The sequence below is a fragment of the Brachypodium distachyon genome, chromosome 2 (genome assembly GCF_000005505.3).
Source record: "Brachypodium distachyon strain Bd21 chromosome 2, Brachypodium_distachyon_v3.0, whole genome shotgun sequence".
In the NCBI taxonomy this organism is placed as follows: Eukaryota; Viridiplantae; Streptophyta; class Magnoliopsida; order Poales; family Poaceae; genus Brachypodium; species Brachypodium distachyon.
Genome location: NC_016132.3, coordinates 33,576,240 through 33,598,048, shown reverse-complemented (window position 1 = coordinate 33,598,048; position 21,809 = coordinate 33,576,240). Strand labels below are relative to the sequence as shown.

Below are 21,809 nucleotides of genomic sequence, written 5' to 3'. Positions count from 1 at the left end.
ATTGAGGTGAAACATAATCTTCATATTCAGCTTAGGCGAAAACCTTTTTCTGTGTGAGTGTTTTTCGTCGGAGTGAAGAATGAAGCATTTCAGGCTTCACAAAAAATTCCGCTTGAAGTTTTCACTTTGATTTCAAATGTGTTTGAAAATCTTTGTCGCTTTATGTTTTGACCACGTAATCTAACCGTTGTGAGACAAAGAGATAAAGTGTGAGCTGGAGTCTCAAGGATCACTTTATCCAACGGCTCACAACGGCTAGATCGGCAGAGGCCAAGACTATATAAGACGACTCACCCCGATCGATTTCGGTGGTGATTCTGAAGGAGATGTTTTGAAGTACATCCGAGAAAACCCTTAGAACTGAACTGAGCGTGAAGAATGGGATCCTCTCTCTAACTTGAAACTTGTTACTCTTGGTTCTTGTGTTCACTACTACTGCTAAACTTGTTTATCTTTCTTCATTCCACTGCAACTCTAAAACTTGCTAAGTATAATCTTTGTTATTGAAATACCGTGACTGTTTTCGGTCTTCGGTCTTCATTTTTTAAGAAAATTTAAAATTTGTCACGTTCATCCACGTAATTGGTGTTTCAAAGAGCTTCTCGACCCGACATTTATGGAAACACCGCCAGGGCACACCATATTTACGGGCAGATTGCCATTGCCCCCCATCCCTCAAAAAACAAATCCAGACTCTCACCCCCGAGGCCCTGACCTCGGCGCCGACCCCCTCCCTCCCCTCCGATTGCTCCCAGCGCTAGGGTTGGGCCAGCGCCGCCGCCCCCGCTCCCCCATCTCTCCGGCCGCTGTCCGGCGAGGAGCTCCTCTCCGCCCTCTCCATCTCCCCCGGAAGTGCCGCAGCTGCGTCCCACGGGCCCAGATCTGCCGGCAGAGCCCCCCTCGTCGCCCGCTGTCCATGGCCCATATCTTTTCAGGTTGTTCTAGTTATAGTTGTATTTTGCCATAGCCAGTGAGGATATATTGATCTGTCCATTAACTTGAGTCTGCTATTGTTGGTATCTTGTGGAGCCTTGAGGTGTTTCATCTTCAGTGGGTCGTTTAACTAAGTATACAGAAAATCGTCATGGTCAATTAGTATTATGTATGTTTTGAATTATTTCTTATCTTTACATCGGATATGTCCTTCTGGTTTAACTTTCACTTATTTGAGCTGATGTTCATTTCATGTCTATACCAAGGCAATTTGGAGTTGGAAATATATCAAATCTCTATTTTTTGATTCTTCTGAAAAGGGAACCTATCTGGCTCATTTTTGTATATGTTGGTGAAGTACTGCAAAGCCCTAAGAAAATCTTGAACAAGCATGGGATATGTATTTATTAACTTGCTCCTTCATGGCCAATCTGGAGCCGACCAAATACCAATCTTCTAAACCTGCCAAACCAGATACCTGATTTGTGTGTGAATGTTGAACTGCTGCATGTTCTTAAGCTCTATGCACTGTACCTTCTTCAGTTTTTACTATTGCTAGTTTGCCTAAGACAGACAGTGCGGATACAGTGACCTATGCATCAACTTGAGTTTGCTGGTGTTCTTATCTTCTGGAGTCTCGGTGTGTTTTCTTTAATTATCCGTCATCATCAATCCATGCTTCTAATTTAAATTTCAGTTATTTCAGATGTTGATTATTCCATGCTTGGAAATACTGGCATCGTGAAATAACAGTAGCGCATCAGTTTTAGCTATAGCACATGATTTCTGACAATCATAATTATCATCTTCATTTCAGATGCTGTACTCAGTGGACAACCTTGAGATTGGTAGTGTCTTTGAATCTGAAATAGGATGAACTGTTGATTCAGTTGGAGCTGTTCTGTTCTCATGTGAGCTCAGTGCCAAGGGTGGCATGGTAGATGAAAGGCACTGGGATAAAGAGTTGTTCCTCACACACCGTGCGCTCTCCTCCCAAAACCCTCGTCGCCGCCATCGCACCATGCTGCCACCGGCAATGATGGGCGGACTCGTCGACGAGGTCTCCCTGTAGCAACCTGCACAGGAAACCACACCCAGCCACTCTGTTCTGTGCTCGCGCTCTTTCCTTAATCCCCAACCCGCCCAAAACCCTCGTCTCCACCGCCGTACCATGCTGCCCCTGCCGCCGCCGCCGGTGCTGCTGAACGAGCTCCTCGAGGAGGTATTCCTCCGCCTTCCGCCGGACGAGCCAGAGCACCTTGTCCGCGCCTCCTCTGTCTGCAAGCCGTGGCGCGGCATCCTCGCCGACCCCGGCTTCCGCCGCCGCTACCGCGAGCTCCACGGGACACCTCCCGTCCTTGGATTTTTCCAGAACATTCGACGAGGCTGCTGATTCCTCCCTGCCTCTGCCTTTCGACCTGCCGGAACTGACTTCCGCAGGTGGGTTGCGATGGACTGTCGCCACGGCCGCGTCCTCTTCCGCGCCAGAAGTCAGGACACCAAGGCGCGTTATGAATTCGTCGTCTGGGACCCTATGACGGGCAACGAGCGTCGCGTCCCCTTGCCGGACATGAGCCTCATTTGCTTCACAGCGACGGTGCTCTGCGCCGCGGAAGGCTGTGACCACCATGGCTGCAAAGGACAAGGTGGGCCGTTCCGCGTGGCCGTCATTTCTACCACAAGGACACGGGTGACCAAAGCCACAGCTGCCTGCTTATACTCATCAGAGTCTGGCTTGTGGAGCGAGCTCACCACTGTTGACAATCTCGATGCCTCGGGCCAGAATACGATTATGACGAGCATCATTGTGGATAATGCGCTCTACTTCAACAGCATTGGAAATCACATTGTCAAGTACCAACTAGCCACACTTGACTTGTCACTGTTTAAGAAGCCGATCAGGTGCGGTGGGGAACTCATTACAACGGAAGACGGTGGGTTGGGATTTGCTTCCCTGAATTACATAACCTTAACCCTGTGGTCAAGGGAGACCAGCCCTGATGGAGCCATGGGATGGGCACAACACAGGGTAATTCATCTCGTGAAGCTGCTACCTCATTCTGCCCTCTTGACACTCAGTGTGCCTTACATCATAAGTGCGCATGTCTTCATGGATGGCATCCAAGTAATTTTCCTGGGCGCATATTTTAGTGTCTACATGGTCGAACTCAAGTCAGGGCGATCCAGGAAGGTGCTTGAGCAGCTCGGCAAAATTATGGACATATTTCCCTATGCGAGCTTCTGCATTCCAGGTATCACTTGCATGCATGTAACCATGTGCAATCCTTTGTTGCGATCTATCTATGGCACATAACAACATAAAAAATATGGCACTTGGCAATGTGACCATATGGATGATGATGATTATATGTTCTCAAGAAAGAGAGGTGTTCTTTTAGATTACATGTTTATCTTCTATTAATGTTTTTTTCTATTTCTGGATTTACCTAGTGCTGCTTGGGTTAGTCTGACTTGGGTCCTTGTGATTGGGAGTAATCAAACCAGCTGATTTTATTTTCTAAATTCTTTCAGCAATGGAAGCAGCTTCTACAGGCCAGGGGCAGTGAGTTGGTGTTTCGAGTGTTGGCAAACTCTAGTTGCTAGAGCAAAGGCTTCTGAATGAATAAGAGGTGGTACTAGTGATGTTAGAGTTGACACAAGTGTGGATTTGGATATGTAAGAGTACTGCTGATCTTATTCTGGGTTTATGGAACTTGCTCGTTGGTGTAGTTTGACGAGGGCTTCTATGTAAGCTGGTCTCCCCAGCATGATCCTCCTCAGTATGTAGCTCAAACTGTCAGTTCCGAATTTGAAATGAAAAAGATTGTGAATTAAAGCTTCATTTTGACTGAAATTATCTATGCTTGTGAAAATAACTTCAGGAAGTTCACTTCGTAACGGCATATTTCATATTCTGTGAGTCACTGCTACCTAATTTTGCTTTCCTTAATTTGTTGTGCCTTGGAAATTGCTGTGTATAACTTGAAATTTATTGATTTATTATCATGCTCCTTTAAGGCCAATCTGGAGCAAATTGCTGTGTAGACCAAACACCACACTTTTTTTTTAGGAATAAACTCTTTGCACTGTATTTTGTCACTTTATCATGGTTTACATAGACAAATTTAACGAAGTGAACAACTAGTCATACAGCGTGTGAATGTTGAACTGTACATACACTTGCGTGTGTGAATGTTGAACTATGGTGTGTTCCTAACTCCTAAGCTCTATGTACTGTATCTTTTTTCAGTTTTTTATATTGCCAGTTTGCCATAGACAGACAGTGAGAATACAGCTAGTGACCTCCATCAACTTGAGTCCTCTAATGTTGTTCTTATCTTATGGAGCCTTGGTGTGTTTTACTTTTAAGTTGGGTCATTTAACGAAGTGAACAACTAGTCATCTTGGTGAACTGCTATGTTCTTCCCGGTCAAAAAAAAACTGCTATTTTCTTTTTTTCTCTTAATTATCCATCATTACATATTTGAACAGTAGCGCACTAGCGCATCAGTTTTAGCTTTTTTTTTTTCGAAAAGGAAGACATCCCCCGGCCTCTGCATCGATTGATGCACACAGCCGTATCAGTTTTAGCTCTAGCACATATTTCCTGATAATCATAGCTATCATCTTCATTTGAATCGGTGGAGAACCTTCATATTGGTAGTGTCTGTTTGAATCTGAAACAGGCCTGATTGGTGCCTTATCTTCTGATGAAAGGGTGGCACTTTGAGGATACTTTGGTCAACGGCAAACTGTTGGTTCAGTTGAAGCTGTTCTGTTCTCATATGAACTCGGCGTGGCACGGTGGATGCAAGGCGCTGGCATGATGAGTTTCCTGAAGTTGTTGGACCCTGGCCCTGTAAGTTGTATTCAAGCTGTACTCAAATATATTCCGTTGAAAAGAACAAAATAATATTTCCATTGCATTTTGTTTGTTTGTTTCCGATGCATGCAAGCAATGATTCACGGGCAGACAAGCTACAGACGTTGGATTTGAAAATTTCAAACATAATATATAGACATGTGTAGTAGCATTGATGTCCTGATCTTTTCAAAACATTTGGATTTGGATAGTCTGAAATATTCGTTCTCTGTTTGGATTTCGAAAAGAAATATTATTTCCTATCCATAATAATGTCGCAGATTTAATCTCACTGACTTCGGGCCCCACAAGGAAGAACCTTAGCTCGAACTATTCTTTTTTGACATAGAAGAATCTCTACAAATCACAGTTACATAGAGGCATCATAGAGCGTGGAGGAGAAAATTACGCAAAAACCATCACATTTGAGGCAATCTTCTAGAAAAACCTCTCAGTTGTGCTGCCACTCTCGTCCGCCATGGACAACGACCACCACGTGGAAGCAGCCGCCACCCTCCACCGTGGATGCTGCAAAGACCGTCTTCCTTCTCCTCCTCTGCTTGCTCGGTAGCGTCGCCAAGACCGCCATCCCTCATTTTCCTCCTTTACTCGCTTGGCGGTGTTGCCAAGACCGGCACACCCCGTCCTCCTCCCTAATCCTCCTTCGCCTGCTCGCGTCGCCGCCAAGATCTGAGGGCTGCTTGCTCGCGTCACCGCCAAGATCTGAGGGCTGCTAGCGCGTTCGACACCCTGTGCGGCAGCACTCCTTGTAGCATGTCACTTTATTTATTTATTTTTTGACCGGAAACAGTAGAGTGGCTCCTAGTGTGGTATATTAATAATTAAATATCTACAAATACATATGTACAAACTGGGACATGTTCCAGGATTATTTATAAAGCGTCTATCAAAACAGGTAAATGTGAAGAAAAGTTTTGTGGTAACCTAAAACCAAGCAGTATCAAATTATCCTTGAGCTTACACCTCCAGACCTGAAGTGAGGCAGCCTCTCCCTTGAAGATTATTAGATTATTTCTAATCTTCCAAAAGTTCCAGGCAGCTAAAGCAAAGACTTCAAAAAAAATAAAGGGCTACCAAAATTTGCTCTAATCTCAGGGAGAATCTCAGCAGTCAGCCACAATGGGCATCCAACGCCAATGAATCCCATGCTGCAAGCAACAGTCAAAACTGAAAGGGCAGGACGAGAAAAGATGATCTAGCGTTTCTTCGTCTTGAGCATCACGCATCACACACACTACAGATCATCCCCAATAAAAAAGTGACTCCTATTGAACATGTTCCTTGTTTTGAGTCTATCACTCAATAACAGCCAAGCAAAGATTTTAATCTTCATAGGCACTTTGGATTTCCAAATCCATTTAAAAGGTCTGGGAACAACCATTCTTCTAAAGTAGAACTCATAAAACTTACTAGAAGAGAGAGAAGACATTACCCCGGACAGGCTGCCAAGCATCAGCACAATGAAAAGAGATGTTAGCCTTCAGAATCTCCTGATCAAGCAGATCAACTTCAGCAAATACTTCGGGAGAAAGAGTAGATGAAAAGAATCATTCAAGCTCCCTTGATTGCAATAGGTTTCCAATGTATGAATGCATATGTTTGTTAGTTATTTCTAGTTTACCCTTTTTTGTTTTTTACTAGGATTCGACATGGAGGCATTCCACGGAAAGGGAGTTTTGTGCATTTGCCATTAGACTGATTTTTAATTTGTCTTATTTCATCATTTATTCATGAATTACAAATACGCTAATACTTCATTCGTTCCACAATTCTTATCTTAAATTTGCCAAAAAATAGGTGTATCTATTCTTAAAAAATGTCTAGATACATATAATATTTCGACAAGAATTATGAAACGGAGGGAGTAATTCGTTGATGTAATCGTGCGTATGCCACTCACCCTCTGGCGGGTTGGCCCACATGTGAAGATCCTTCCTCATTCTCACCGACAAACTGGTCCCACATGGCATCCATCTGAAAGAAAGAAAGGCCTCAACATCCTCGTGGAAACTCGATGGGCTGATAGAAAATAGTGTAGCCTATTTCGAGCCCACGAGCTACTTGCGTGGGCACCAACTCGCATCTAAACCCTTCCCAAGTTCCCATACAGCCCCAGAGAGAGAGAGAGAGAGCGCGGGGGAGAGAGATGTCTCACTCGCCGTCGGGATCAAGCGCGCCGGCGCGGTCGGCGGGGGAGGAGGTCTCCGCTGACGCGGCGACGGAGGAAGGTGGCGAGTCCAAGCTCTCGGCGCTTCTCTTCGGTATGTTTCCCCCCCTAAAACCCTAGGCTTCCCGTAACGTATTGGTGATTTTTCGTGCTTGGTCACTCGCCTCTGCTTTCCAAATTTGTCCGGCGCGATCGCTCGGGCTCGCTCTCTGGGAGTGCGGTTTGGGGTGGGGCGGGGGGGGGGGGGGGATCGACACCGGCTGTTTAGAAGTGTGATTTTGTCCTAATCCATTTTTCTTGTCGAATTCGTTTGTTTCCCCATTCCGATTTAATATTTTCGGACCAATTAAAGTTTGTTATGTCCTTCGGATCATTTCTCTTATTTAAGTAAATTTGAATAAGCAGTTTCAAATTCACAAAGATGAATCCGCTCCACCAATCGCTACCTCGGTTCACATGCTAGATTACATCCAAAACCTCTCAAAACTCGAGCTTCTCCCTCTTCGGACTTCCTTCCCAACCCTACCCACTTACCCTCAGCATTGCCGCGCATATACCCGTTAAACTTGATACTGCCTCAGCGCCGCCGTCAACTATACCAAGTGGAAGCACTGCTTCTTGTACCTCCTCTCCAAGTATGACGCCCGCAATCACGTTTGAAGAGGAATTTTCCTTGCACCTTATGGACAAGGAATGGCGCAAGGCTGACGTCACCATCGTCCTGTGGATCTGTTCCACCATCTCCAATGACCATCAGGACATCATCACGGAGGCTGACGCAATGCTTTCTACGCCTGGCGCAGTCTGCACCTCTCTTCTTCCACGATAATCAACCTGACCGCGAGCTCCACCTCTCTTAGGAAATTTGGTATATTGTCAAGGGCGACATGTCCATCACCGAATAATTCGCCATCTCGAAGCCCTTGCCGATGCACTCGCGGATGTCAGCGTCCTCATGTCATGCTCGACGGCCCTGACGACCGTTTTAAGGTGCAGCAGGAGCTTATCCCGTCATTGGATCCATTTCCCTCCTTTATGCAAAGAATTCTCATGAGGTAGGTGCGTGGATCTAGAGAGAAATCTCATGAGATAGGTGAAAGAGGGAAACGGGTCCAATGATGGGATATGCTCATGCTGCACCTTAAACAATTGTCGAGGCCATCGAGCATCTGCAGAGTGAGAGCCTTGTCAGAGATGGGGGCGTCGACATCTGCGAGTGCATCGGCAACAGCTTTGAGACGGCAACAATATTCGGTGACGGACATGTCGCCCTGGACAATAGACCCAATCTATTGAGAGAGATGGAGCTCGCGGCCAGGTTGATTGTCATGGAAGAACAGGTGCAGGCAGCGCCATGGGGATTAAGCAGTGGCGTCGGCCTCCATGATGATGTCCCTAGAGGTCGTGGAGTAGATCCACAGGACGATCGTCATGTCGTCGTTGCGCCATTCCTTCTCCATAAGGCGCGGGGAAGATTCCTCTTCAACGTGATCACGCGCTTTGTTCTTGGAGAGTAGGCACAGGAAGAAGCGCTTCCACTTGGTATAGTTGCCGGCGGAGTTTAACAGGTATATGCACGGCAATGCTGAGGATATGCATGCTCTGGGAGGGAAGTCAGAAGAGGGAATTTTCCATGAGCGATTTGGGAGATACCAGCACCATTGTGCATTGCAACACCTCAGATTTATTTCTCTCCCAGCAACTGTATGCATTAGAATTTCTAGACCGTGCCAGTATGCTGAATTGCAAACTATTTCCACTCCCATTGATATTCGCTCCAAGCTCTATATATGATGGCCAACCATTCAATGATCCAACTTTATGCCGCAGCCTTGCAGGAGCTCTCTAATATCTCTCTATGCTGTTGTACTTATACATGTAGTTCTGTACACCTAACTGAATGCAATATGAGGAGATTTTGGGTATTCAGTTACGGTGATAGCTTCCAGGTTCTGTCGATGTCGCTGCATGATCGGCTGTCCAGAGGAAAAAGAGACTAGGTAATCTCCCAGGCCATTGCGTGTTTCAATCACATGTGGATGGAGAGGAATTACCGAGTTTTCAACAACAAATGCTAGTCGACAAGAGAAGTTGCAGAGGAGCTCAAGCTAAGTTCCTTATCTGGCAAGAGGCGAAGCTGCTGGCAGGGTTTTGCATGGGGTATATGTAGACCGTGTGTTTGACTGGTGCTATGCCGCAATGCTTCCCTTCTTCTACATGCCTTCTCTAATCTTAATGAAATGACACATAATACTCTTGTGTGTTCTTGAAAACACAACAACTGGTGTCACAGATGCTGAATTTCTAACGGCTTGCTTAGGATTGCGATTTGGTCCTAATACATTTCCCCTTGTAGAGTTCGTTTGTTTGACACCTTTGTTATTTATCTAGTACATGTACATCCGAAGTGGCAGCATCATATTTGCAGGAAAAAAAAGGAGGGATACAGGTTCATAAGATTCCAGCATCCCTGAACACACACGCTCATAGATATGAGTTTACATTGCCTCCCTTGTTGTTTGGAATCCTAGACATTGGAATGCTGTACATGTAGCACGCTTCAGGTAGGATACAGGTTCTGATTTTCTAACACGCCCTGTGCATTAATTCTCCTCTGCAGACGTATCGCAGCATGTTCAGGATGGCCTCCAGAGCATGCTGAAGATGACCGGCGAGATCGAGCAGTGTGGGGGCGAGATCGAGGCAGAGATCGAGCAGGCGAAGGAGGGTGTGGCTGACAAGTGCAGGATGCTCGAGGAGGAGAAGGAGAGGTTCCAGAAAGTGGCCCTCGCCGCGCTCAATATCCTGAGCGGCGGCATCTGAAGCCATGAACCTGCCTCCAGGTGAAACAAGACCGATCCCTGTAGCTGCCGTCCTCTGCAGATCACAGTTTGTGTGCAAGCCTGTACAAGGAACCTCCAATAGTACTAGACCATATGTGATTTGAGTGTTGCCAATTGTCGATTTGTCACCAGGGTTAGACACCTTTCTTCTGCTTATAGCCTGTCAGCCATTTGGACCAGCGCCACGGTGTTGTGAATTCTTACGGGCGGTATGATCTAGGGGAATACGAAGTACGTAGTACTATCTGTGTTAACACAGAGCTCAGCTTACATTGTTACATATAAGTAGTACAGGAGAGCAGATAACTTGCCTATTTTAGTGCAGAGCTCACAGCAAATGATTTGCTGCTGCTAAAAGCTGCTTTCATGGTCGATCGTCACCGGCTTTAGATATGTACAGTTCTATAAAATTCAGCAGACCGACCTGGCGGAGCCTTTCGAAAATGTGGCCTAGGGCTAGGAGACGTGCCTGGATAATTTGGTACAGATTACAAAGGTTTAGACGGCAATGATTTAATTGACGCGCTGCCTAGGGTTCTGATATGTATTTCCCGTTCAACAGCCTGCATGCTCTTCTATTCGGAGACAGGCTAAATACTCGCAAAAATCTTCATCGCAAGTCACTAATTCAATCTGCAGCATGTGAAAGATGCGGCCACTGTTCTGAGGGTCGACATCACCAATTCCTAACGACCTAACGTGCCCCCCTCGCTGCTCAAGTTTGGAATGTGCTCAATATATAACTGGACGCCTCCGCTGTTTAGTCCCTTTGGACAATTGTTCCAACACTCCAGCCTTATGGCCTTCAGTTCTTACTAGTATTCTCTGGAGAATTTGGACTGCTCGCAACGCAAAGTTCTTCTCAAACGAAGATGTCTCACCTCTCGGGTCTTTGAGACTCATTATTGAGTAGTACTTTAAAATAATATATTCAGGTGGGACCGTCTTCCCCAGATTGCCTAAAAAACTATACGCTTGACGTTAGCTAACAAAGTACAAAAATTGTTCTCCTATGTTTTTCTCGCTCAACAACCTGAGTGTTTGATGTTAGCTATAACAAACTAAAAAAATGTTGGAACATAATACCTCCATCCTTAGGAGCATCTTTGATAATACACGGCAGCGGTTACTAAGAGCACGATATGTAGACATTTTTTACGACGTGGACGTGAGAGACGAAGAAAAGTGAAGTAATGGCTATTTGTACAAGAAACTACTTTCGTGTACCAAGACACAAATAACAACCAAATGCTTGTTGAAGAGACCGATTGGTACTAAAGCACTTACTTTGTAGCTCCACCATCTCACATGAACCGTACCACTAGCTTGTTAGGGCATCCGCACTAAGTAGAGTCAGTATTGATACGTGCAATGGCTTGTGTCTTTAAATTGGCTCTAGATAATATGTAGCATTAAATATAATATTGCGCAATGGTTAAAACATCGACTCTTAGTTGAATCTCCGTCGATTCTTTACTTAAGAGTCTGACTTTTCAGTTCCCTTCTCTCTCCTATTTCTCTTTTCTCCACACAAGCAAATTTTAAATAAAAGTCGGTTCAGAGTCCGCCATTGCGGATTCCCTTATATGTTAGTATCAACTCTTACATCTTTTGGAGATGTTGTTATTAGTGATGCAAGAAAATATTTTTTTGTCCTCACAGTAATGGCTAAATAACCACTTGTTTGGATACCCTAAATAAATATAAAATGTGCTAACTTTGTTTTAAGTATGCTATGAAGATATGTATCATGACAAAATTAATAAAAATAATTTATAGTTATTATAGATATTGGTAGATTTTTCTATAGAACTTGTCAAAGTTTAAATAGTTTGACTTAGGATAAATCATGAACATATTATACTAGGAATGAAGAGAGTACTTATGTCGGTCCTAGTTTTGTCGTGTTCGCAACAATGCGTCCAAAAGTACGTAAAAACGGATCGCTAACCGAATAAACGGTTTGAGCTACAAAACTTTTCAAACTTGGAATTACTCCCACCGACAATTCTTGTCGTGAACTAAGGTCACGACAAGAATTTAGGATCGGATGGAGTTCCATCCTAACATGAAGCAGCAGTTTTTGGCTGACTGATGTCTGAAAAAGCGACTCCTTGCATGGCGACATGCAGCCCTCGGCACGTCTGCTCTCCTCTGATGAGAGAAAAACAGAACGTTTTCTAATTAGAATTCCTAATATGTCGGAGTATATCAGTACCACAAATTTCCGAAGATAGACATTAGGTTCCCCTTCTTTCCTGTATTTCCTGTCTGTTAACTCTGAAGAGATTATCATGAAATTTTTATTACTCCTAGAAAAAAGAGAGCTCTGGACTGACTCTAGAGGGGTATCTTGGTGTGATGGGCTTGGAGAATGTCACTCTCGGACCACCCGTTCACAAAGCAAACGTTTTAAGGTTTTTTGTCCACTACTATGAGCTTTCCCCCCGCGGGAATCATTCCCTTCTCACACACACAACCCCGGCCTTCTCCTTCCCTTCAACCTCCCCCGGCCCCGGCCCCGGCCCCGGCCTTCTATATATGCACACGTATCCCTCCAAATAACCCCTGTGCCGTTCTTTTTCGGCTCATTAGCTGCCCCCCTTAATCCCTTGCCTTAACCAGCTAGCTACCAGCGCGATCATCACCCATCAACCCTTACCGCCTTCCTCAGCCAGTGTAAGAATAGCCCAACCCAGGGTGTCGGCTAATCGCGGCACGTGCATTGCAGGGGCCTGCGCAGCTATATAGCATGCAGCTCCTCCGCCTCTCGCCGCCGGCGAGGGCGCCCTTCGGCGGCCTGCACGCCGGGCCACTGCTTCCCGTTCTCCTCAAAGGTGATATATATCCACATCTATCTATATATACATGCATGTATGTACGAAAGGGGATCGATTAATTTCCATGCTCTTGAAAAGCATTTTGTTTCGACATCTTGGTTTTCCTTTCCCCCGGCCCGTCGATCGATTTCTTCCCCTCGGAGATTTGTGTGTCGATCACGTTGCGTGGGGTTCAGCAGGAGCTTTCTTGTCGGTCATCACGCGCAGATTGTGATGGTTTGCTGCAGTTTGTTTGCTGCCGTTTCTCCCTGTGGTGCCACGCTGCATGCCGCACGCGGTGAAACGAAAACCGACAAGGAAAAGCCTTGTTTCCATCCCCTCTGCCCGCTGTGCGCATTAACTTCTGAATTAACCTTCTTCTCCTTCAGATCATCCTCGTCCAACTCACCTTCTTATCTGAAAAAACAAACCAGGTTCTTCATGTTTAATTTTTTTTCTCTTCTATTTTCTTTTTCTTTTTTTTTTGGGAGGGGGGGGGGGGGGGGGGTTGTTTGGGTTTGGTTTTGGATAGCCGAAGAGAAGGGAAGGGACGAAGGGCACTTGTGACTATCGAGATTGGCTCTGATCACTTTTCTTCTCTTTTGTGGGGATTGAACAATCAGGTCCATGCCGTAGCCGCGGGAAAGGAAAAGATGCGGCCGCAGCAGCAGCAGCCGTGGTGGAACCCGCCGGCACGCGCGTCGCTGGCCGGAGGATGGCTCACCCCACAGCCGTATCCAGTGCTAAAGGTATGTAGTTATGTGCCTTGCCTTCACTGGGGCCCACCCGACTATATCATCTTCTTGCAAATGCGCTGGCTCTTCTCCATGCTTTGGAAGGTTTTAACTGGAAATTTTTAGCGTTTCTTTCCTTTAGCGTTACTGCTACTAATAGATGACAATGGAGATTTTTGGAAGGTTTTAGTGGGAAAGTTTGACCACTTATCTTTGTATGAGCATGCAAATGAATATCCCAGCTGCTCTACAATTGCTATCCGCCGTAAAAAAAAATCTACTGCTAATAATTAGGGGTCAAAGATAGAGAAGTTTGGTTGGACTTTCTCTATTGTCATCATGCATATCTTTTTTTTAAGCGGCGGAAGTACTGCTACCACTTACTTATCCTAGCCGGCCATCCTCCCGGCCGTCTTTTGTTTCCTGGGCATACGCCACATTTACTTGCTGAAAATATTTTACTACCGAGAAATTTACAAGGCATACGCCAAGCAAAGGAAAGATACTGGTGCTATAATTAGCGCCTTATCACCTCCGATAGTATAGACCCAATTAATGATATTTACCATCCTATCACCTGCCTCTACTTTTGGCTAGCTTCGTCGTTACAATATCGTGAATCTAGCAAACAGCTAAGCATTGCTAACTTATATACACGTATGGATTGTATATTCGTTCAATAGCTGAATTGCGCGCTAACCGCCTGTCTATTTTCTCAACAACTGAAAAAGATCTAATCTAACCACTCCCCCTCCGGCCCTCCCAATTCGTATACTCTTACTGGATGCAAAAACAAATTATAATACTAGACTAAATAATTTTTGAATGATCACCGGGGGGAGACAAAGTGAATCCACACAAACACACATTAATTCGGGTGACAAACTTTGACCACTAATAGAATCTTTGTATAAACATGTAAAGATTATCATACTGTAAAACTACTGTTTTTGCAATTTCTTATATACTCTTTGGCTACATTTACAATAGTTTTTTTTTCATTAAACAGTGGTCAAATATAGAGAAGTTTGGCCGGACAGATTTTGGCGAGCGACGTCATGTAGTACTCCGTATTTGAAAACGGAGGTACTGGCACCTGCTAATCCGAGCTGGCTATATCCTGTTTTTGGCGTCTTTTGCTTCCTGTGCCTACTCCACATTTACTAGGACCAAAATTCTTTTTGCCCAACATGGGCATCGGACCTGTACTAATATACTCCTCCATTAGTACACGTTAAATATATGCAACATAATCTATACTAGGATTGCGGCCATGTTGACACGTCACATGCAGAAGTTAGCCACTAGTTTTATACTAACTCGATCAGGATTGCAGAAGGGCCTCTCCTCCGGCGAGTTGGTGCGCGAACAATCCCATCAATTCAACTTTACTGTTTGTCCTATGAAGAAGAGCTAGAGGGCCGGGCCGGACTCAAATCTCCATCAAAATGCACGGTCGAACAAGATAGGATTTCGCTTTTGATCACATCCTCCCAAAAGCTACAGTAGCACACAAGCTAAAAAGCTGTTTGATCGATATTCTTGGATCGTTTGGTGAACTTGACCCAATCTCAAAGCAATCTCTCAAGGACGGATGCATGTTTCCGACCCCCCGCGAACTTGTTTTCCAAGTACGGGGCCTGCCGGACGGTGTTCTTTCTGGCCGGGCCGGGCGGTCGAGGACCAATTTGGTCGCCGAATAAAATGATCAATGGAAGATTCGACTAGGACTGGCACGTGAAAGGCCAGGATTAGATTGGGTGTACTTATGCTTAAGATCATACATATATATATGCCCACAAAAAGAGACGATCAGGAAAGTCTCATTTGATCTCTTTGGATAAGGTATCCCTTTTCATGCCCCCATGCGTGAGGGACCAGCAGGCCAAGGAACGGAATTCACTTGGCTCTGTCGCAAAATATTTACGACTATATATATACACGGTGCTTGAATCTTGATTAAAGTACAAATAAGTAGAACGAGTTAGTAAATTTTTTTACTGTACCTGCAGGGATACAAGCCAAAACCGCCGGAAACGAGGTTCAGATTTTAGAACGGCCCGAAGAACGCGACCTCGACGACGACTACCCCGTGATTCCCGAGGCAAATCCTTTGGTTCCACATTATATCGGTTTTCTCTGTAGTTCGAGGTATCGATAATTAACTGACCAAACTGTCTGAACATTAATAATCTCCATCAGGTTCCAGGGGCAGCAGACTCCCAGCCGCTGATCAGCCAAGTCCGGTCCATGCTTCGTTCAATGGGGGACGGCGACATCAGCATCTCCGGCTACGACACGGCCTGGGTGGCCCTGGTTCCTCGGCTCGACGGCGGGGAAGGGCCGCAGTTCCCGGCCACGCTCCGTTGGATCTCCAGCAACCAGCTCGCCGACGGCTCCTGGGGCGACTCCGCCCTGTTCTCCGCCTACGACCGGATCACCAACACCCTGGCCTGCGTCGTGGCTCTCACCAAGTGGCATCTCGGCCCCGGCCAGCGCGCCGCGGGGCTCCGTTTCCTGGAGGAGAACGTGTGGCGGCTGGCCGAGGAGGACCCCGAGTCGATGCCCATCGGGTTCGAGATCGCGTTCCCGGCTCTCCTGGAGGCCGCCCGGAGTCTGGGCATCGTTGGGTTCCCGTATGACCATGAGGCTCTTCAGGGGCTTTATGCCACGAGAGAAGTGAAGCTCAAGAGGATCCCGATGGAGATGATGCACCGGGTCCCGACGTCGATCCTGCATACACTTGAAGGGATGCCTGGGGTCGACTGGCACCGGATCCTCCGGCTCCAGTCCGGGGACGGTTCTTTTCTCTATTCTCCCTCGGCTACTGCTTTTGCTCTTACGCAGACCGGTGACAGGAAATGCTTGGAGTACATCGACGCCATCGTCAGGAAGTTCGATGGAGGAGGTAATTAATTAAGAGACGGTTCCGTCTCGATCCATAATAAGTGTGGGGATTTAGTACAACTGCTGACTGTCGCTGATCGATCTTCATTTCGACGGGCCATTGATTTTCAGTCCCCAATGTGTACCCTGTGGATCTGTTCGAGCACCTGTGGGTGGTGGACCGGCTGGAGCGGCTGGGCATCTCGCGCTACTTCGAGCAGGAGATCCAGCATTGCCTGGACTACGTGAGCAGGTACTGGACCGCAGAGGGGATCTCCTGGGCGAGGAACTCACACGTCAAGGACGTGGACGACACGGCCATGGCGTTCCGGCTGCTGCGGACGCACGGATACGACGTGTCCCCGGCCGTGTTTGACAACTTTGAGAAGGACGGGGAGTTCTTCTGTTTCGTCGGCCAATCCACGCAGGCCGTCACCGGGATGTACAACCTCAACAGGGCCTCGCAGGTGAGGTTCCCCGGAGAGGACGTGCTGCGGCGTGCCGGGAAGTTCTCCTACGAGTTCCTTAGGGAAAGAGAAGCCAAGGGCACCATCCGGGATAAATGGATCATTGCCAAGGATCTGCCAGGCGAGGTAAGTAAAAATTTGTCTGACATGATCAAATTCAGTTTAATTTACATGCAAAAGCAATGTACTCGTACATTATATTATCTTGTTTTTTGTGGAAGAAATTACATTATGTGGATATATAACGGCTATGATGATCTAGGTGCAATACACGTTGGACTTTCCTTGGTATGCAAGCCTGCCTCGTGTAGAAGCAAGGGCCTATCTGGATCAATACGGTGGTGACAATGATATCTGGATTGGAAAGACACTCTACAGGTAAAATAGTTTATGACCGAGAACATCAAATGCAAACTATTGTTCTTGACAGATACTTTCTTCAGCAAAAAGCGATGTAAATTTCCCCATGTACTTGATACGAATGACGACTTTGCATGCAGGATGCCACTTGTGAACAACAATACCTATCTTGAGCTGGCGAGACGTGATTTCAATCGTTGCCAAGTTCAACATCAGCTTGAGTGGCATGGCCTGCAAAAGTACGCATAATAATCTCACAAATCATCTTCCTAATTATATTTTTCCTGCATAAACATGAAATGACTAACTCTTAATTTGCCACCATGCATGTATTCAGATGGTTTGCTGAGAATGGCCTCGAGGCTTTTGGGGTGGCTCGAGAAGATATTTTGAGAGCTTACTTTCTAGCCGCTGCTTGCATTTTTGAGCCAACCCGTGCCACAGAACGACTTTCTTGGGCCAGGGTGTCAGTGCTTGCCAACATTATTTCCAAGTACCTTGGTAGCAATTCGTCGGGTAAAAAAATGATGGAACGATTTACGCACAACAGTCTCTACGAAGGAAATTGTGATGTATCATGGTAAGTATTCTGAACATGCATAGACCACTTTGATTAATTGTTCTTCTGATCTTGAAAAACTGCAAAGCACTATCATTTTTTTTTTGCAGAGATTAAACACTTGCATAGTTTTATGAGAAAAACTTATAAAATTTTCAGTCTAAATTTAGTCATTCAACGACAAAGTCAGGAAAACCTAGTACTTTGTGAAACCTAGTCCATCGTACTGTTCAGAGTGGTTTCATCGATGATGTGGCCTGGTTTTGGCCCAAGCTTGACGGGGTGGCAAATTTTGATCATTGCCGTTGCATGTTAACGTCCATGTCATCTAAATCACATAAAGATAGTATTTCAAAACTAAGCAGACTCCATATGATTGTTAGGGAGGTGGCGCTGTCCAATATTCAACAAAGAGAGCTCAGTTTTAGAAGTACTTCCTCCATTTCACAAAGGTTGGCGTACTTTGTTTCGTTAAGACAAACCTTTGACCAAGAATTACTCTATTAATATGTAAGTTACATGATACAAAACCATGATCATTAGCAAGAACTTTTAAAGACAAATCCACTGATATAAATTTCATGTATGAAAAAACACATATCAATAGAGTTTTCATTGATCAAAATTTTGTCTTAACGAAACAAAATACACCAGCATTTGTGAAATGGAGGGAGTATTGATTAGGAGTGATACCCATGTCGTTATTATGCCAAAGTCAAAACTAGGCCACGTCATCACCAAAGTCACTATAACTAGGGCGATGGACCAAATATATCCGGTTTTACGTACAAGTTGAGTAAATATGTTTTTCCGCTTTTGAAGTTGAGTAACCATTTTTAGATTTCCGCAATAGTTGAAGGACGGAAAATATGCTTCTCTCTAGATTTATTTTGCTTGGCGTGGTGATTGTCACATAATGTCTTTGTATACAGTAACCCATCATTATCACTGGCAGTAAACAAACATGGTCCTTCACTAATGACTTAGTAACCCATCATTATCACTGGCAGTAAACAATCATGGTCCTTCACTAATCACTATAACCTCATTTTGTATTAAACATGTTTCATATAATGCAAATTTTGCGTCTAGGCTTCAGGGAGATGCAAAGGGAGAAATTCTTGTGAGGGCACTTCAGCGGCTTATTGATTTATTGGTACAAGAGGCACTACCTATTGATGAAGGACCAATGTACATCCAAAACTTGTTACAATCCGCTGTAAGTTAAACAAAGAGTGGTTGCACCTGTTCGCAGTTAGTTATATTATTTTCTCAGATAAACATTCTAATACATATCTTCTACCTTGTAGTGGATCGAATGGATGACGGAGAAGATAAACACAGAGGATGATGTATATGGTACTTCAAATGTGGTGCCAACAGGGTCGTGCATGGTTCATGACAAAGAAACATGTTTGCTTCTAGTTAAAATTATTGAGATTTCTGCTGGACGAATAGGTGAAGCGGCATCTATGATAAACAACAAGGACGGCACTTGGTTTATGCAACTCTCATCTTCTATTTGTGACAACCTTCACCACAAGATGTTACTTTCTCAGGTAACTCCTATGCTCCATGTTATTCTCTTGAAACTTAGCACAAATCCTTGATAAAGGAAATCTGAGCTCTCTGTAAAAGGTAATGTTCAGCCATCTATAGAGTTTTCGAAGAAAAAAAGAAAGTAACAACTTTGATTAAAAGACTTGAAGCTGTTATTTGAATCAATATTATTTAAATATCATTTTCCTACTTTCAATATTATTAATCTTCAATCGATGATGAAAATTTACAGGATGCTGAGGAGAACAAGGCGACAATTAGCCACATGAACAGGAAAATTGATTTGGGTATGCAAGAACTTGTCCAAAATGTTCTTTGGGAAGATGATGACAAAACAAGCAAAAAGACGAAGCAAACCTTCCTGAGTGTTGTGAAAAGTTGTTACTATGCTACTAATTGCCCTCCATATATAGTTGATAGACATGTTTCAAAAGTTATTTTTGAGCATGTTGTTTGAAAGATTCCCTATCGCGTACAGTTTTTAGGGTCGTGTGTGAGATTTAGTAAGGACAAAGAAAAAATGTTGAAAAGAGTGCAAGGAAGGATGCATAAACAAAAATTTAACCACGGGATGTTAGTGTAAGACTTTTCAAGTTAATGTGGATCTTAGCTTGAGGCCGCTATTTGTAGGATATGCGTTGTTGGTAGAGATTCCGAATCAGAATTTGGTTTGATCGGTCACTAGTGCAGAGTCACCTATACAAAATGACAAGCCATCCGAAAGAGAACTAATCGTAGCCCACCAGAGAAAGAATCTATTTGAGACAGTGGGGTTGGTACGTTTTTGAGGATTCGGTTTTGTCAAACCCAACAGGCTTGGAAAGATTCCAAGATGGGCCCAGTTTCCTAACCACATTCAAAAGGTGGCTCGTGGTATAGCGTCACAAGTGGCATGTCCGCTAGTGGCATGAAGCGTTACGGGGGGGGCGAGCAAGCGCCCGTCAACACAAGATTGTCGGAAGTGTGACCCCGGGTATGAGTTTTCTGGACAACACTGATGGCAAAGATCCACTAAAAGGTGCGAGATGTCCCTTTTGGACAATTGGTGGCAAATATCCACTAAGAGGTGCGAGATGCCCATCCGTCAGTGCTGCGTGGATTTTCACCGACAGTCCTTTCATGTGGCCGTTAGTGGTGTCTATCCCAAAAGTTCTACAAATCCTAACCCAAATCTTTGTCTCTCTGTAGCCGCCAACCTCACCCTGGACCTTGTGTCGCCGCTTCACCCTCGCCATCCGCCGGAAGAAAATTCACTCTTCATATCCTGGCAGTACACCCTAGTCGGAAGTACAGAAAGGAAGTTCTACTTTCAGGCGCAGAAAATACAAGCTTGTTATGTTAGTAGTATTTTTATCTTTATCTTTATCTTTATATATATACTTATAAGGATTCGAGTTGGTGGTCGTTCATTCACCTTACCGACACTATTTACTAGTTTGTTTGAGAATCACTTAATTGGCACACTATTCTATATGGTTCATACATGTATGACAATCTTTTGATGGTATCTGATTTGTTTGACGTGTACTTTTGAGATAATTTTTCTCACTTAAATATTTTAATATAATAATTCTTATTTCGCATAAAATTGAACACATTTAACATAAAAATATCTAAAACAACTAATGTTTGTAATTTTTATTTTTAGTTCCGTAGCCAACCACGTGCATTCAGCCAGCAGAACATTAAGGCCTCCTTTGATTCATGGGCAGTATAGCAGCGCTCGCCACTACGCCCAAAATTCAAAATAGAAAATCATTCCAATTTTTCGGGCAGGAGACACTAGTTATGCGCACGTTGTCGCACCTCCTCCATTGGCCTCCAACCTCCATCATCGCTAGACTTACATCAACCCGGTTGTGTTAATGTTTACCTCATGTTTGCGATTAAAAGACAGAAGTTCATTATTCAGATCTCAGCGGTCACTATATAAAAACAGAAGTCCACCACAGAATAAAAATTCAAAAGTTTGCGATGCAAAACGACGTTACTCCGATGCTTAGTTTATACTGCACATTATAAAATTCCAACAGTGACGGCCCACGTTTCAGTTGTCAGCGCAACATTTCCAACCGGAGCATTTTTTTTTTTTGAGCGATCCAACCGGAGCATATGGTCCATTGCCCCCTGTCCGCGGTCCACGAAACTGGCGGCCCATATGCGACGCTGGGTCGCTGGGAACGCAGACTTGTCGGTCGCACTCGCACCTGAGGGTTCCCACACCTTCTAGAGTATTCGCGACGACCACCGCCCCGCCGCCGCCAACACCACCACAGCGCGCCGTATATACGTCCTCCTCCTCCCGTTCGTCTCCTCCTCGTCAAGGAAATAAGGTGCTCCCAAGACAACCTCTTCTACGTGCGGCGCTACCAAAATCAAAGCTCCCAGAAGCTTCTCCAGCCTCGGCATCGGCCTTCGCACCGCCGCCGGTATGATCAAATCCGCCCCCTCTCACCTTCCGTTTGTGCTCTGTTCTACCACGGCTGCTTCTTCGATGCCGAACTCTGCCTGCTCGGATCCGTTTGCGTTTCCAGCATTATAGGCCACTTTCTGTATAAATATCAGGATTAACGATCTCTGCGTGTTACCTTGTTGAGG

At 45.0% G+C, this 21,809-nt stretch overlaps 3 protein-coding genes across 4 annotated transcripts; all 3 read left to right on the top strand.

Annotated features, from left to right (window-relative positions):
* The first annotated feature begins 659 nt into the window (after positions 1-659).
* LOC104582732 lies at positions 660-3,787 on the top strand. The gene is made up of 3 exons (XM_010233345.2): positions 660-935; positions 1,751-3,185; positions 3,466-3,787. Exons 2-3 carry the CDS (start codon positions 2,384-2,386, stop codon positions 3,498-3,500), a joined length of 837 nt encoding a protein of 278 aa, XP_010231647.1. The 5' UTR covers positions 660-935; positions 1,751-2,383; the 3' UTR covers positions 3,501-3,787.
* Positions 3,788-6,869: 3,082 nt separating this feature from the next.
* On the top strand, positions 6,870-10,140 carry LOC100839090. The gene is made up of 2 exons (XM_003568757.4): positions 6,870-7,077; positions 9,604-10,140. The coding sequence occupies exons 1-2, from the start codon at positions 6,963-6,965 to the stop codon at positions 9,804-9,806; spliced, it is 318 nt and encodes a 105-aa protein (XP_003568805.1). The 5' UTR covers positions 6,870-6,962; the 3' UTR covers positions 9,807-10,140.
* Positions 10,141-12,365: 2,225 nt separating this feature from the next.
* On the top strand, positions 12,366-19,843 carry LOC100825198 (ent-copalyl diphosphate synthase 1, chloroplastic). 2 transcript variants are annotated; one of them, XM_024460334.1, is made up of 12 exons: positions 12,366-12,663; positions 13,269-13,394; positions 15,392-15,483; positions 15,582-16,287; positions 16,398-16,858; positions 16,995-17,110; positions 17,233-17,331; positions 17,430-17,672; positions 18,035-18,103; positions 18,744-18,870; positions 18,962-19,210; positions 19,444-19,843. In XM_024460334.1, exons 1-12 carry the CDS (start codon positions 12,579-12,581, stop codon positions 19,666-19,668), a joined length of 2,598 nt encoding a protein of 865 aa, XP_024316102.1. In that variant the 5' UTR covers positions 12,366-12,578; the 3' UTR covers positions 19,669-19,843. The 2 variants fall into 2 exon arrangements, with proteins under 2 accessions (XP_024316102.1, XP_014753747.1); XM_014898261.2 differs by lacking the exon at positions 18,035-18,103 and having other exon boundaries at positions 12,373-12,663.
* Positions 19,844-21,809: the final 1,966 nt, after the last annotated feature.

Coding starts and splice junctions, on each gene's coding strand:
- LOC104582732 (XM_010233345.2), top strand. CDS start 2,384: ATGGACTGTCGCCACGGCCGCGTCCTCTTCCGCGCCAGAAGTCAGGAC. Junction 3,186..3,465: donor TGCGAGCTTCTGCATTCCAG/GTATCACTTGCA, acceptor AAATTCTTTCAG/CAATGGAAGCAGCTTCTACA.
- LOC100839090 (XM_003568757.4), top strand. CDS start 6,963: ATGTCTCACTCGCCGTCGGGATCAAGCGCGCCGGCGCGGTCGGCGGGG. Junction 7,078..9,603: donor GCTCTCGGCGCTTCTCTTCG/GTATGTTTCCCC, acceptor TCTCCTCTGCAG/ACGTATCGCAGCATGTTCAG.
- LOC100825198 (XM_024460334.1), top strand. CDS start 12,579: ATGCAGCTCCTCCGCCTCTCGCCGCCGGCGAGGGCGCCCTTCGGCGGC. Junction 16,288..16,397: donor CAGGAAGTTCGATGGAGGAG/GTAATTAATTAA, acceptor ATTGATTTTCAG/TCCCCAATGTGTACCCTGTG. Junction 19,211..19,443: donor ACAAGATGTTACTTTCTCAG/GTAACTCCTATG, acceptor GAAAATTTACAG/GATGCTGAGGAGAACAAGGC.